Source organism: Nomascus leucogenys, chromosome 22a (genome assembly GCF_006542625.1).
Source record: "Nomascus leucogenys isolate Asia chromosome 22a, Asia_NLE_v1, whole genome shotgun sequence".
Lineage (NCBI taxonomy): Eukaryota > Metazoa > Chordata > Mammalia > Primates > Hylobatidae > Nomascus > Nomascus leucogenys.
Window position 1 is genome coordinate 138,240,999 of NC_044402.1, and position 14,558 is coordinate 138,255,556.

The 14,558-nt window shown below is 33.0% G+C and overlaps 1 protein-coding gene across 1 annotated transcript in view; it reads left to right on the forward strand.

Annotated features, from left to right (window-relative positions):
- Positions 1–14,558, forward strand: part of RBM44 (RNA binding motif protein 44) — a 50,851-nt gene that overhangs the window by 23,762 nt on the left and 12,531 nt on the right. Inside the window, exons 3-13 of the mRNA XM_003277478.3 lie at positions 720–2,323; positions 2,612–2,670; positions 3,875–4,051; positions 4,762–4,945; positions 5,036–5,058; positions 5,433–5,517; positions 7,130–7,244; positions 7,981–8,109; positions 10,943–11,022; positions 11,123–11,196; positions 12,910–13,195. Of these exons, the coding sequence (XP_003277526.1) occupies positions 720–2,323; positions 2,612–2,670; positions 3,875–4,051; positions 4,762–4,945; positions 5,036–5,058; positions 5,433–5,517; positions 7,130–7,244; positions 7,981–8,109; positions 10,943–11,022; positions 11,123–11,196; positions 12,910–13,195 (2,816 nt within the window). The remainder of the gene's footprint in view (positions 1–719; positions 2,324–2,611; positions 2,671–3,874; positions 4,052–4,761; positions 4,946–5,035; positions 5,059–5,432; positions 5,518–7,129; positions 7,245–7,980; positions 8,110–10,942; positions 11,023–11,122; positions 11,197–12,909; positions 13,196–14,558) is intronic.

Genomic DNA, 14,558 nt, shown 5'->3' on the forward strand with positions numbered 1-14,558 from the left:
ATCTTATGACCCTATGAAAACTATAAGCACTTGGGGACAGCATCCGTGTCTTCCTTTTCTTTGTTTTTACAGTGCCTAGAGCTAGCACTGGAGGCACCCAAAGATTTATTAAATAAATTTATGAGAAAAAAGTTTCTTATTAGACCATTTTACAAACAGTGGCTGCCCTGTAAACAGTAAATTCCTTGCCATTGAAAGAATTCAAGAAAATCTTAGCTGTTGTCTTAGGTCAGGCTGCCATAACAAAATACCATACAGTGAGTGGCTTAAACAACAGGTACTTATTTTCTCATAGTTCTGGAGGCTGGAAGTCTGAGATCAGGGTGCCAGCATGGTCAGGTTCTAGTGAGGGGTCTCTTCCTAGCTTGTAGATGGCTGCCTTTTTTCTGTGTCCTCACATGAGAGAAGGGGGAAGCAAGCTCTTTTGGTCTTTTCTTGAAAGGACACTAATCCTATAATTAGGGTCTTGCCCTCATGACCTCATGTAAACCTAATTACCTCTCAAAGTCCCCATTTCCAACATACGGGTCTGGCCTTCAATGCATCATTTGGGAGGACATGGTTCAGTTTTTAGCTGCTACTGAAAGGGATATTTGTCATGGATGATGTAAATAGTAATCCTGCATTGGGAAGAGCTTAAACCAGATTATGTCTAAGGTTTTTCTAGTGTTTAGATTCTATAATGTTGCTGTTAATGTTTTTATCCTTTTTTTAATCAGATAAACCTTCAAATCCAAAGAAAGAAAATTTGTTATTATCCTCCAATGGTTGTGATGAAGTCAAATTGACTTTTCCTGATTATGACTGGGATTCTTCGACACTAGAGCAAAGAGCTAATAATAAAGAAATCAGCAATATTGACAAAATGGATTTATTAGAGCCATTTTTTTCAGTGAGTCAAGATACTAACACAGAGAGTACTCACTTTCAGTCAAGTGAACTTGAAGACAGTACTGAGTATGCTTTCTTGAATAAAACATATTCTATACCTTATTCAGAGTCAAAACTGAAGAAGGAAAGTCTTATTCCTTTAAGTTCAGAATTAGATCCTGAAGTGCAGAAAAAAGAGGAGGTGTTTTTTGATATTTTGGAACATCAAGATAAGACTGTTGGCTTGGAAAGAATCTACAATATTTCAGATGCTAATTATAGAGAAAGTGCTGAAGATACACAAAAGCATGATACAGATGAAGACTCACAGCAGGAATATCACAGTGCGGAAGAACAAGAATACATAAGTAACCATTTATCTTTTGACCAAACAAAAACATTAGATATATCTAATCCAGAAGTTGTTGAATTAGGAAATTCGGGTTATGAAGTTAAATGTGCTAGCAATGTCGAAGATAATCGTGTTAACTCGGGAAGTGGTTCTATCATCTCTTTAGATTCACTTGATGTTTATGGACAAGAAGAGTCACTTCATGTCTCCAAATTTCAGAATTCTGTTATGTTAAGAGAATATCATGACCTAAAGCATGAGAAGTGTAAGGAACAAGAGACTAGTTCAATGTACCACACTGTATTTGATGGCAGTGTACTAAGAAGCAATTCTCCAGGAAACCAGGAATCTCAATCTAAGAGTGGTTCCTTGAGCCCTCAAAAAGTATTAAAAATGAAAATTTATACTGAAAACATGAAATCTCAAGTAAATGAAAGTAAAGATTTTTGTGGAAATAAAATTGTTGAGAACAAAATATTACTGCACCTTGAAAATCCTAGCACATTACCACAGGATAAAGCTTTAGAAACATTACCCCAACCCTGTAAAGATTGTCAAACTTCCTGGACCTCTGTTTTTGATGATTCAATAATTTCTGCCTGTGGATATTATGAAAGCCTACAAAACGCCCCTGACTCAGCCTTAGATTTTTCTGCTATGCTACCAAAGATCGCAGTCAGAGATAATCAGGCAATAGAAGATAATACTTCCCTAAAAGTTGCTCATAGCAGTACCACAAAGAAAACATGCTTTCACAATATAGGAGGAACGTGTACTAAATCATTGTCAGATGCAGCAAGTCATACAGTCACAATTAATCAGACAGTGGACGTTAGCACTGATTTTAGGGCTTGTTTCACAACCAGCAGGGCAACAAGTGCAAGACCTTCTGTAGTATCTACATCAAGCAACACAGAGATAACAATGATGAATAAAAAACGACCTGATGAATGGCAAAATGAGAAACAAAAAAGTGTGGCTTGTAGTACAGATTGGTCATACAGTGAAGATTGTATAGATACACAGATGGCTATAACAAAAGGATCAGGAAAATCTCCCTCAGTTGACAGTTTAAAACCTAATGGAAATTTTCTAAATAAGGTAAAATCAACATGAGTAATAATAAAATTTAGACTTTATAAAGAGACAGTGTATGCTAATGTAAATGTTTTTGGTTCGTTGAATTAAGGCTTTTGTGAGAAGATGCTAGATGAGGGGAGTAAATTAAAAAGTAAATTAAAAAAAAAGATGTGTAAATTACCACCAGTTCTGTCCTCCTTTCATGGCAGCTCCTCCCACAAAATCCATTAGAAATTGAATTATACATTTTATTAGTTTGGAATTTTAGATATAACATTTTTTAAATTTAATTTTAAATCATATTTTCAGGATTTCCTGGAATTAAGAAAACCATGTGGTATCACAGACCTAAAGAAACATCCTGAGAGGTACATCATATATATATGCTTACAGATACATCTGGAAGAAAAAATCAAAATAGTATTTGCTTTCTGTATAGCATACTTACCCATATAGAATAATAGCTAAAATGGACTTTAAGAAATCATCTGTTTCAACCGTTTGCCTTCAAATAAATATTAAAACAATATAGAATATTAAAGCTCTTCACTTACTGAGATTTCAGTCTCAATTTCTTCAGAAACTTGTGGCATCTAATCTTTACTTGTTCAACCCAAATCCATACTGATTTAATTTTCCATTTCCTTTCACTTTATTCACCTGTAGACCAAAACAAACTAGCACCTTTGGAATATGTCATTTATTTGGAGAAGTAAATAGCTACTTTCACAGGAGCATTTTAATCTTGATTTTAACTCATTGCATAATTTGCCTTGCATTTATCAGATACTCTTGTAATTCAGAACACAGTGGAGAACGAGGAAGTGGGAGGGAGAGAAACAGGGAAGGTCTAAGAAGCCAAATTAGTTATCATACTCTGAGGTCATTTACTTTTTCCTTCACTTATTACTCATTCTTCTAATATGTTTAATCTGGTGTTTCAGTTCTATGAAATTAAATTATTGGTTTCTAGAAGCAGAACTATTGAGAATAGCTAGAAGTGGCGATTAGTAACAAGGGAAGACCTCCAAAAACTAATAAAAAAAATAGTGATTTGGGGCTTTTTGATATAATAGTATAGCAAAATATTTGCTTATATTAATGATCCTTAATTATTAAATATGTAAATTATTTTCTATTAAAAAGATAATATGTTTTAAGAATAATTTTCATCCAAAATGCTTATAACTTTTAAAAATCTTGGCCAAAGTTTGATTTAGATTGAAAAAAATGCATTGATTCTGGATAAATAAGGTCATTACCAAAATGACTTTATAGAGAATAAGCAATTCTCCAGAATAAACAATTCTCAAATTCATACTTCCTTTTTTGGTAAAAGAAAGTATGAATTTGAGAATTGTTTACTTCCTGGACCTCTAGAATGAATATATTTAGCTTTAACTTCTTGTTTTCTGAAGTTGTTATATATTCCTACAGCCTCTTCATCTTTAGTATAAATTGATTTAAACTTGACAGGGAAATATAAAAAATTTAAAATCTGTTTCTGGAGGCATGTTATTACTATAGAAAAATGTTTGGAATCTTACGTGATCCTATCTTTTATTTTTAAAGGGAAGTTCAACTTTTTAAAGATACAAAGAAGGATTTGCCATCAATGTGCTGTCAGAAGATAATGCAGAGAGCCATAAAAGCAGAGCTGCACCTTTTAAATGTTCACTATCAGATGTGTCGTCGCCGTTGTTGTGATATTTACAAATTTGTAATGGAAAATAGGGAAGGATTAAATATGTGTTTATTAATTTCAAATCTGTTTTTTCTTAGAAATTTGTCACTAGCTTTAAGTTTATTCTAGAGAAACTAATTTTCATTTTTGAAGAGTAAAATGAGGAGTAGATTGTTACTGGGTTTGTTAGTTAGCCTAAGGGTAATAGAAACCTTGAGTTTCATGGAGGGGCCACAGTGCATGGTTGGCATGATGAATCCAGTGAAAACATAGATTTGTTGTTTCTTTATAAAGTTCAAGTAAGGATGAAGTTAGAGAGTTTTTGCATGACATGCTACCACACTTTCTCTGGCTTATGTGTCAAGAGTTGTTTGTACTGCCTTTAGAAAAACACATTTACTGTGGTTCATTTTTTTCTTTTACTCAGCATTTAAAAGAAAATATTTAGAGTTCTAGTAAAATTAGAACCAAGTGAGGTTGGGCAAGGTGGCTTGTGTCCGTAATCCCAGCACTTTGGGAAGCTGAGGCAGGAAAATCACTTAAGACCAAGAGTTGAAGACCAATGTGGGCAACATAATGAGACCCCCATCTCTACATTTTTTTACAAATTAGCTGGGCACTGTGGCACACATGTAGTCCTAGCAACTTGTGAGGCTGAGACAGGAGGATTGCTTGAGCCCAGGAGTTCAAGAACCAAGTGTATAATATAATATTAGTGTTAAATGGATGATTTGGGCCTAAATAATTTAGTTTTGTGCACTCAACTTTTGAACAGGAATTTATCAAGTAATTCTGCTAAGAAGGAATTGGGATCAGCACTACTGTCTCTTTTGGGGAACTTAAAAGTTAGATATGTGACTTTGAAAGAAAAAATACACAAAGGCATACCACTGGAAGAGCTGCCCCCACTGTCACTAGAATCAAAATTATTATCTGCCTTCTCTACTTTTGCTTCCAGGGTATGTATATATGTTTTAGAAATAAAAAATTTTACTTCATTTAGACAAAACATTTTAAACAAATATTTTTTTCCTTTTCTCTCTTTCCAGCTAATGAAAAAAGAAACACATGTGTGAGTTATGGTTTCATCTGATTTATAATTCATTAGATCCTAAAATTGCTTAATTCAGTTAACTTTAAACTTTGTTTTGTTCCCTATTTAGAACATTGATAAACGTTTTAATGAAGTGTTCATCTTTTTTCTTGACATTTAATATTGTACAAATGTATGGGGTACATGTAATATTTTGTTGCATGCATAGGATGTGTACTAATCAAGTTGATATTCAGGATATCCATCACCTTGTGTATTTGTCATTTCTGTGTGTTAGGAACATTTCAAGTCCTCTCTTTTAGCTACTTTGAAATATACATTGTAATTAACTATAGTCACCTTACTCTGTTGTCAAACATTAGATCGTATTTCTTCTGAAATGTTCTTTTTAGCTTTTCAGAAGCAGATGCTGAACAAGATGATCAGAGGGCTCATGATGTTGATGTTTCTTCGAACCTAAAAAAGACACTCTCTCAAGTAAGGGTCCTTGAAATTTCATCAATGCAAATCTTTAATTGTATGGTTTACGTAAAGTAAACCATAATTTTCAGAAACCCTGACATCCTTCTTCTCACTCAACTGGCTTACTTTGTGTACTACCATTTGAGGGATATAACTGATTATAATGATATATTTATGTCAAATCCTGATCAAACAGATGCCAACCATATATGTTGAGTAGGGTGACCGTATAATTTACACACCAGGAGACTTTTGAGGTTGAAAGAGTGTAATGGTAATTCTCTACAACAGTCCGTATAAACCTGGACTGTCCTGGGCAAACAATAATTTAGTGCCATCATCATGTGAAGCCAGTGCAATTAAAACTAACATTTTGTACCTTCATCTCATGAGGTAACGTAATAATTCAGTCATTTTAGACAGGGAAAAGTTATAATTTCTTCTTTACTGAAATGATGAAAATCATTTTTAAATGCCTGTCATAGGTTTTCTTACTCTTTATTGTTCCCCCAAGAAAATGTTTGTCAGATGACAACCAAGAAGGAAGATTTAATCTATGTAAGAACACTCTGAAAATTACAAAGTGTTATGGAAACATTGGTTATAGTCTATTACTGAGCAAGGAGGCAATTGAATAGGAAGGCTGGGGTTTAGTCTACTTTTCTGACCTTGGTTTTAACCCTGAGGTTTCTTTATTTGAGTAATATTAATCCCCCAAGGTGAATTCCAAAGTTAAAAGTGAAATACTTGATTGAGTAAAAGTAAATTACTTTAACATTGTCTATTCCATTGTTAAATTCTTTTTTAAAAAAAATCTCAGTTATCCACAAAGAATTAACAGGTCAAAAACTAGATTTTTATGTATTTAATGGTAGGAATGGTATAACCTGTTTATTTAGGGAGAACAATAAATTATTTTTTAAAGAACAAGATGAAGATATAACGTAGTTTTTTTATAATCTTGGTTTTGGCTACAAAACAATATTGATTTTAAGTTGAGATTTGTTTTAAGTTGAGATTACATTTTAATTCCTGTCTCATTAAATTAACTGGTAATGCATGAAACTCAGTATAGTGTTTCTAAATTTCAGCTACTCATGTACCATCTTCACAATTTACCGTAGCCCTGTATTACCTATAATGTTACTTTGTCTTTAAATGATTCTCCTTTTTACATAAATTTAAATGTAAACAATATTACATATAGGAAAGAAATATTGCTTCTCATAAATAAAAGATACACATAAGCATACACTAAATTAAATATATAACTGTTAAAGGTTAATGTGATAAATATTTGTGTATATATATGATATATATACATACCTCCAAAACTTATCTCGATTACTTCTCATGTGTGTATGCCACACTTTGCCAAATAGTAGTGTTAGCACAGTCATTATACACAGACTGGATTCAAATTGTAATTCTTGTTAACTGTGTAACATGAAGCAACGAGTTACTTAGATTCTGTTTTCTCACATGTCAGGTCAGGTTGATAATATTTTCCTTTCAGAGCCCTCATTACTGTAAAGGCTGAATAATGCCAGTGAAGAGTACCTGTCACATAGTAAGAGCATAATAATTATTTGCCCTTATTTATTGTTTTTATTATCTTAATCCTCAGATGCCTTTATCATCTGACAATAGTCATGCTACACAAAACATATCACCCAAGAAAGATGACTTTAAAAATGGTGATATAAATGCAGACTTTAGTCAACTGAAACTTGACGATAAAGGTTAGTATAAAAATGTGTTATCTTGTATAGTTGCTGGAAAACAAAATAAGGTTTAAAGTATTGGTAGTGTTTATTCATTAAATAAAAATAAATTTTCTTAATTGATGGAAAGGCATCATTCTGATTATAAATGTCAAGTATGTTCTTATTATTGCTACTTGACATCTTTAAGGTTGCCTAATGTAGCTGACAATGCTAAATAATAATATGGACTCTTATTCTTCTGGTTCATGTTTTTAGTATGAAAATTCTCTCTTGTATCTAATTTGTATCTCTGTAAATTGTGTGCATTTTTAGCACATGAAAAGAGATTATGATCATTCCAAAAGATTATTAATTTAATTGTAATGAAATAAAGGGCTGCAACACTGCTTAATTCTTTCAAAGATGTTTCATGTTATTGCATATATAAAGATAATATGTCATTTTTCACTAAAGTACAGTTCAAAATGCCAAAAATTAAGGGCTTCAATAAGCTGGGAATAGTGTTTTAATTAAAGGAAAACTAAGGAACAGATCACTCAGACTGAAAGCAACTTTTTATTCAAGGACTGCTGAAAGTCTCTTCTCGAGAATCTTTTTGCTTGGTTCTCTTATTTTGCTAATATTTATCTTTAGATTTATACATAAAACTCTAGTAGTCATCATCATACTGATTCATCCATGGTTTTAAGATAACTTTTCAGTGTGTCGGACATTATATGTCATTCATAGCTCATTGTGTTTAATGTCTTAGACTGCAGACATTACCAAGAGATAAGTGAAGACTGGTCTGATGCTAAAGAGAACCTGACAGGAGTTGACATCTCAGGAACACAAGAAAATCAAATAGAACAAGACAGATGGAATTTGGATCTTACAGTAGGTTGGTTCTCAAGAATTTACTGAGAAATCCTAACCTAGATTATTTGTAAAATAGTGCTTACCTGCTTCTGTGTTGTGTTGGGCAACTGAGTTGTTTTAATATTTTATTCCTGTTTTGGCTTTTCTTTATAAATAAAAAAAATGAGGAAATTGTTCAGTTGGAGGTCAGTTTTTTAAAGAGGAAAAAACTGCTAAAAGCTTAAACCAAGATTTAGTTAACAGGTAGATACCCGCATTCTTCCTCTTGCTCGAGGCCAACATCAGCACTCCTGCAGGGCATCATTTTCCTCTTTCCAGGCGTGGGTACATGGTGAATAGGACCAGCTTCCCAGTTACCACCAGGCAACCAGTACTAATTTGTCAAATTGGTGTTGATGAAAACTATTTGCTTTCTCTTATTTCAATAATTTTAGGGATGTTTTCATTTTTAGATAGTCCTTAATTGCTTAGAATAGTTATAATTTTCTCTAGTACCTGTGATTATTGCCCTTCTGTCATTTCTAGTTAAGTTTATGCTACCTTTCCTAATTTTTTCTGTATCTTCTATGGATTTTTCTTTTATTTTCCATATCAGCATTGGTTTTATTGTTTTTTCTGGCTTGTCTAAATAATGCTTATTATGGTTTTTTTAATAAAATTTAAAAATATAGGAAAATTAAAATTAACTGGTTTCTCCAACCTGCAATAACCACTATGAATATTTTAATGACCATTTTTATGCATTTTCTTATGCATATATTTAATATACATATACAATTTAAAGTAAATAGTATTATATCATCTAGTTTTGGGGTTTTGTTGTTGTTGTTTGTTTGTTTTCTGAGACAGAGTCTCGCTCTGTCACCCAGGCTGGAGTGGGTGGCACTATCTTGGCTCATTGCAACCCTTCACCTCCCGGGTTCTCCTGCCTCAGCTTACAGGTGCCCGCTACCACACCTGGCTAATTTTTTATTTTTAGTAGCGACAGGGTTTCACCAGGTTGGCCAGGCTGATCTTGAACTCCTGACCTCAAGTGATCCACCCACCCTCGGCCTCCTGAAGTGCTGGGATTAAGGCATGAGCCACTGCACCCAGCCCCGTATCATCTAGTTTTATTCTGTTTTTTCTTCCCTTGCATTAGTTTTCTTCATGTCACATATCACAATACTGTATGGTTTGCTTACTTGATATATTGACTGCCTTCCCATTCTCTCATTAGCCCAGTGAGCTCAGGGATTTTTATGTGTTTTGTTTACTGCCTATCTCCAGTGCCAGGTACAGCATGCAGCCCATTGGATATCCATTAGCTATTTTGTGTTGAAGTAGTGAAAGGTGAGGTGATGGCTATAATGTATGTTTTCTTATTCTTATTTACCCCTTTTTACTGTACTGTAGCTCATTATTCCCTCCTCACTCCAATGTAAAAATATAAAGGTAGGTGGTTTTGCTATTTTCTCTATAGAATACATCATGATTCAAAGAGATTAACAAATGAAATAAGTTAATGAAGGTTAGGTATTATTACCTCAAGATGACAAACTCTGCCTGGATTCCAGCACCGCTGCTTACTATATTTGTGACCTAAACTCCTGAGACCTCAGCATCCTTATCTGCAAAATGAAAATAATAATAGCTACCTTGTGGAGTGGTTGTGAGAATTACATGAGATGATGTGTATAAAGTGCTTGCCATATTGCCTGGAGCATCAGAAACACTGGATAAGTGTTAGGCTACTCTTATATATTATTTATTGTTATTTAATAAAAAAATAAAATTTCCACATCTCCCATTACTATATACAAATTATAAAGCATATAAATAAAAGCTACTTTAAGGATTCATTCAGCAAATATTTGTGTACTTCCTATGTGCCAGGTATGGGATTTGCTAGTAATTTGAATCCCTATTCAGTGGATCCTTTTTGGTTTCAGGTTCTTTTCACAATAGAGACTAGAAAACGTACTCTTAAGAATTTTGAAATTTTTTATCAAGAAAAAAATTTATCTATAATCCTAGTGTTTGTAATTTGGAAAATCATGCTGTCTAACTCAAGTTGTCTCCCCCCTTTTTTGTGTGCCCTTACCATTATTACAAGCTATATATTATAATATCTGCTATTGATCCTTGTCCAATTAAAAGGTTTTGTTGGTGTGATGTTTCCCCAGCAAGGGAATGTGCATAATGAGAGCTCTCAGACCACTAGCTCTAGCCAGCATTAACACTAGGGAGTTAAGATCCTGTGTGTGTCCAGTGTTCTAGATAGCACTTCTCTGAACCAAAGACAAAGACAATCAACTGCAGATTGAAAATATTTTTTAAAAGCCTTTACTAAACATGTACAGACTTTTTGGGAGGCTCATTATTCCCTAAACAATACAGTATAACAAGTATTTACATAGTATTTACATTGTATTAGGTATTATAACTAATCTAGAGATGATTTAAAGTACACAGAAGGATGTGTGTAGGTTATATGCAAATCTGTGCCATTTTACATAAGGGACTTGAGCATCCTTGGGGTGTTCTAGAACCAGTCCCCCAAGGATACTGAGGGACAACAATTAAAGTAATTGATTACTTTGTTTAGATGTAATTTATCCATTTTTGAGCTACAAGAGACTTAACTAACCCAGCCTCTTTAGTTTTTAAGATGATGTGATTAAGGCCCAGAAATCTTAAAACTACATTGCAGGCTCTTAGTCCTCAGTCTAGAAGTGCTGATGGTTGCTGATAACTTTATAATAAACTTTGGGTTAGTAGAAAGGAAACAGAAAATATTTAACAGTGTTCACATTTTCTCTGAAACGTATCAGTACAATAAAGATCATTTCTGTTACATGTTTTTCTCTAAGCAGAAATGAAGAATGTTGAACCCTCACAAAGAGATAAAGGTTATTTGATACATGTTGGTGGCCTCTGCCCTTCAGTGTCTGAGGTATACCAGGATTATTTTTTTGAGCTTCGTTTTCAAATTTATTAATTGTTCATATTTGTTGTTTTTTTCTACCTTTCACAAACTTTTATTTCTCTTTTAGGCCGATTTAAGGTCTCATTTCCAAAAATACCAAGTTTCTGAAATTTCAATTTATGAGTCTTCTACTAATTACAGGTGTGTTTCCCAACTTTAATCAACGTGCATTATTATGTGTCTGCTGTTTGCCAAAGGTTCTATACCAGATATCAGCCACAGTGGTGATAAAGTCAAGGGTTATTCTCACAGGGTTTCACAGGCCAGGAAAGGGGACACATGGACAAATAGCTGCAATCTTGAGTTGATACTATTCTTAACCAGATCTTTTTTTTCATTATACTTTATAACTTGGTAATGGTATACAGGAGAGTTATTGATTTTTGTATACTTTATCTTGCTACATGCCACTTCATAGGGGAAGTAGAGCACATTAGGTAAAAGAACGGCTTCCAGAAATAGATAACATTGGTTCAATTCTCAGCTCTGTCAGCAACTTGGTTAATAAATTTAGGCAAGTTACTTAACCTTTCTGTACCTCAGCCTCTTTGTCTATAAAGTGAGGATAATAATACTACCTTCACGGCATTGCTGTGAAACGGTTACAAGTAAAATATGTGAAACACTAGGAATAAAGCCTGGCACATAGTAGGTGCTCAGAAAATGGTATTTCATTTCACTGTTTCTGATTTCAATTACTTTTTAGTTGACACTTTTTATATATTTTAGGTAGACAGCTACCTCATTTACATGTAGTCAGTTTGAGTATGTATGTTGCTACTTTCTGTTTTGTGACATTGCCAGATCATTCAAAAGTATTAAATAACAATGGCAATAGCTTAGTGGAAATTTTTTTACTGTTTTATCATTAAAAGTGATAGCTGTTTATTTCAGATATAAAATTTTTATCAATTAAGAAAGGATCCTATTTATAGTTGGGGTTGCAATTTATTAAAGATTTGTGTCTTAAATGAAGTCATATAATTGTAAGATAATTGTTCAGCTGTAATTATTTGACCTGTTGATATGATGTTAATACATTTTATTAAAGTAGTATTGTAATCCTAGGAGTATTACTTGATGTGATAACTCTTTTAGTATCTTGTTGAATACTTTTTAAAAACTATGTTTTTTTCTTACTTGAAGTATTTTGCATTCTGTGTAGAAATTTAGAAAGTACAGTTAAATGCAAAACTACAAGGAGTTTATAAAAATGTATCCATAGTCCCATCATTTGAAAACAGCCACTCTTCCCAGGATTTGGTATATATCCTTCCATTGACATTGTCTAGGGCTGATGATTTTATAGGAATAGCTATTGCCCAACTTTCTTGTATATATAATTAAAATTCTGATTAGATTTTCCAACTCTTTGTTTTTGTCTGTGTATTTCCCCACTACAAGGACATAAAGATACACTTTTGCATGTTCTGCTAAATATTTAAAATTTTGCCTATCACATTTAAGCTTTTAAGTTATCTGAAGTTTACGTTTATACATAGGGATTAGTTTTAGGTTTTTAAGTTATGGATAACCAGTTGTCCCCAGACCACTAATCTGTACAACTCTATCATACATTAGCTTCACAAATATTTTACATTAGATTTTAATATGAAATTAATAGGAGATAATGTGTAAGAAATACTTTTCTTCTATTTCCCATCTTTAACTTGGTTTTTATTTAGTTATCCTAAATAAATATTCTTCTTAATCCCAAGGTAAGTACAGCAGCCTTTTTATTTTTAAAAGCAGTTACTCTTGTGAAAAATGCATTTGCATCAGTAGTTGCAAAATTAAGTTTGATGTAATTTGAAGTCATTAACAACCTTTTGGTTTTCTGCTCTTATGTTTTAGATATGCATCTCTTGCTTTTACAAAAAACAGCGATGCAAAGATAGCTGTGAAAGAAATGAATGGGATAGAAATAAATGGAAAGTCAGTAAATGTGCGGCATGTTAAAATTCTTGGAGAATATACATCACCACTTTCCTCCAAAAATGGAAATAGAATTAGTTCAAATAATTTAGAGAAAAGCACCAACAAACAAATCCACTCAGCCTTCTCCATTTCTAGATTGCCCAGAACTAGGCCACGGCAGCTGGGTTCTGAGCAAGACAGTGAGGTTTTCCCTTCCAACCAGGTTAGTGTTTTTGATAGATCCCTTAAATGGTCTTTGTACGTCATATTGCTGTAAGTAGCTTTGTAAAATAAATAACTTCATTTGTTATGCAGTATTGAAATGGGAATGACAGCATTAATCTGAATTGTTTTTAACCTTGAATCCACCTTAACCTGCTTTTGTACAACTCCAGTTGTTCCTGGGGAGAAATCTAGATCTTTGTAGACCAAGCTAATGAAAAACTCATTTTAACTAGGCTCTTTGCCAGTCCTTCGCAGTCTTTTTATTACTACTCTATAAGTAACTAATTATAATTTCATCTTTATTTTTCTTTCTTAGCTAACCTTATCTCATAATTGTTAAAACCATAAAATGTAGTCATTGTATTTTCATATATTCTCATGTCTCTCTTATTGAGGTAAACACCCTGTGAAAAGTGGTAACGTTTGCTTTGTTCAGTCTTTTCTCTCCACTGCTCAACAAATTGCCTGGAGTCCCATAGGCATTCCACAGATTTTTTTTTTTTTAATTACGCAGAGTAAAATTCAATACTTTTTGGTGCCTATAGCTTTAGACAAATGCATATAGGCAAGTCATCACCACAATCAAGATTCAAAACAGTTCCATCACTCCAAAAAATTATCTTGTGCTCTGATCTGTTTCCTATTCTTAAAACTTGACCTTTTTCAGAATGTTATATAAATGAAATTATACTATATAGCCCTGTTAGCCTGGCTTCTTTCATTGAATGCGTTTGAGATTGATCCATGTTGTTGTGTATACTGGCATTTTATTCCTGCTTATGTTGTGTCCTTTTTTTTCAGTTTATTTTATTATTGAGTTTTGATTTTTTAATATTCTGATTTTAAGTCCTTTACCAGATAGGTGATTTGCAAATAATTTTTCTCACTTCGTGCCTTGTCTTTTCATTCCCTTAATAGTGTCTTTCTCAGAACAGGGATTTTTTTTAGTATTTATGAAGTATAATTTATTAATTTTTTCATTTATAATGTATGCTTTTAGTGTTGAAGCTAAGAAATCTTAGCATAATCCAAGGTCACAGAGATTTTGAGTTAATTTTTATATATTGTTTCAGGTATTTGTTGAGGTAATTATTGTTTATTTACATTTATTTCTGTTTTGCATATGGAATAGTTCCAGCATCATTTGTTAAAAAGATGATCCTATTTCTGTTGAACCACCTTTGCACCTTGGTCAAAAATCAATTGACCATGTTTGTGTGAGTCTATTTCTAGACTGGAACTGTTTCGTTGAACTGCCTCTTTCCACGCATAGTACACTGTCTTCATTACTGTAGCTTCATAGTAAGTTTTGAAATCAGGTGGGATGAGTCCTCTAACTTTATTCTTTTTCAGAGTTATTG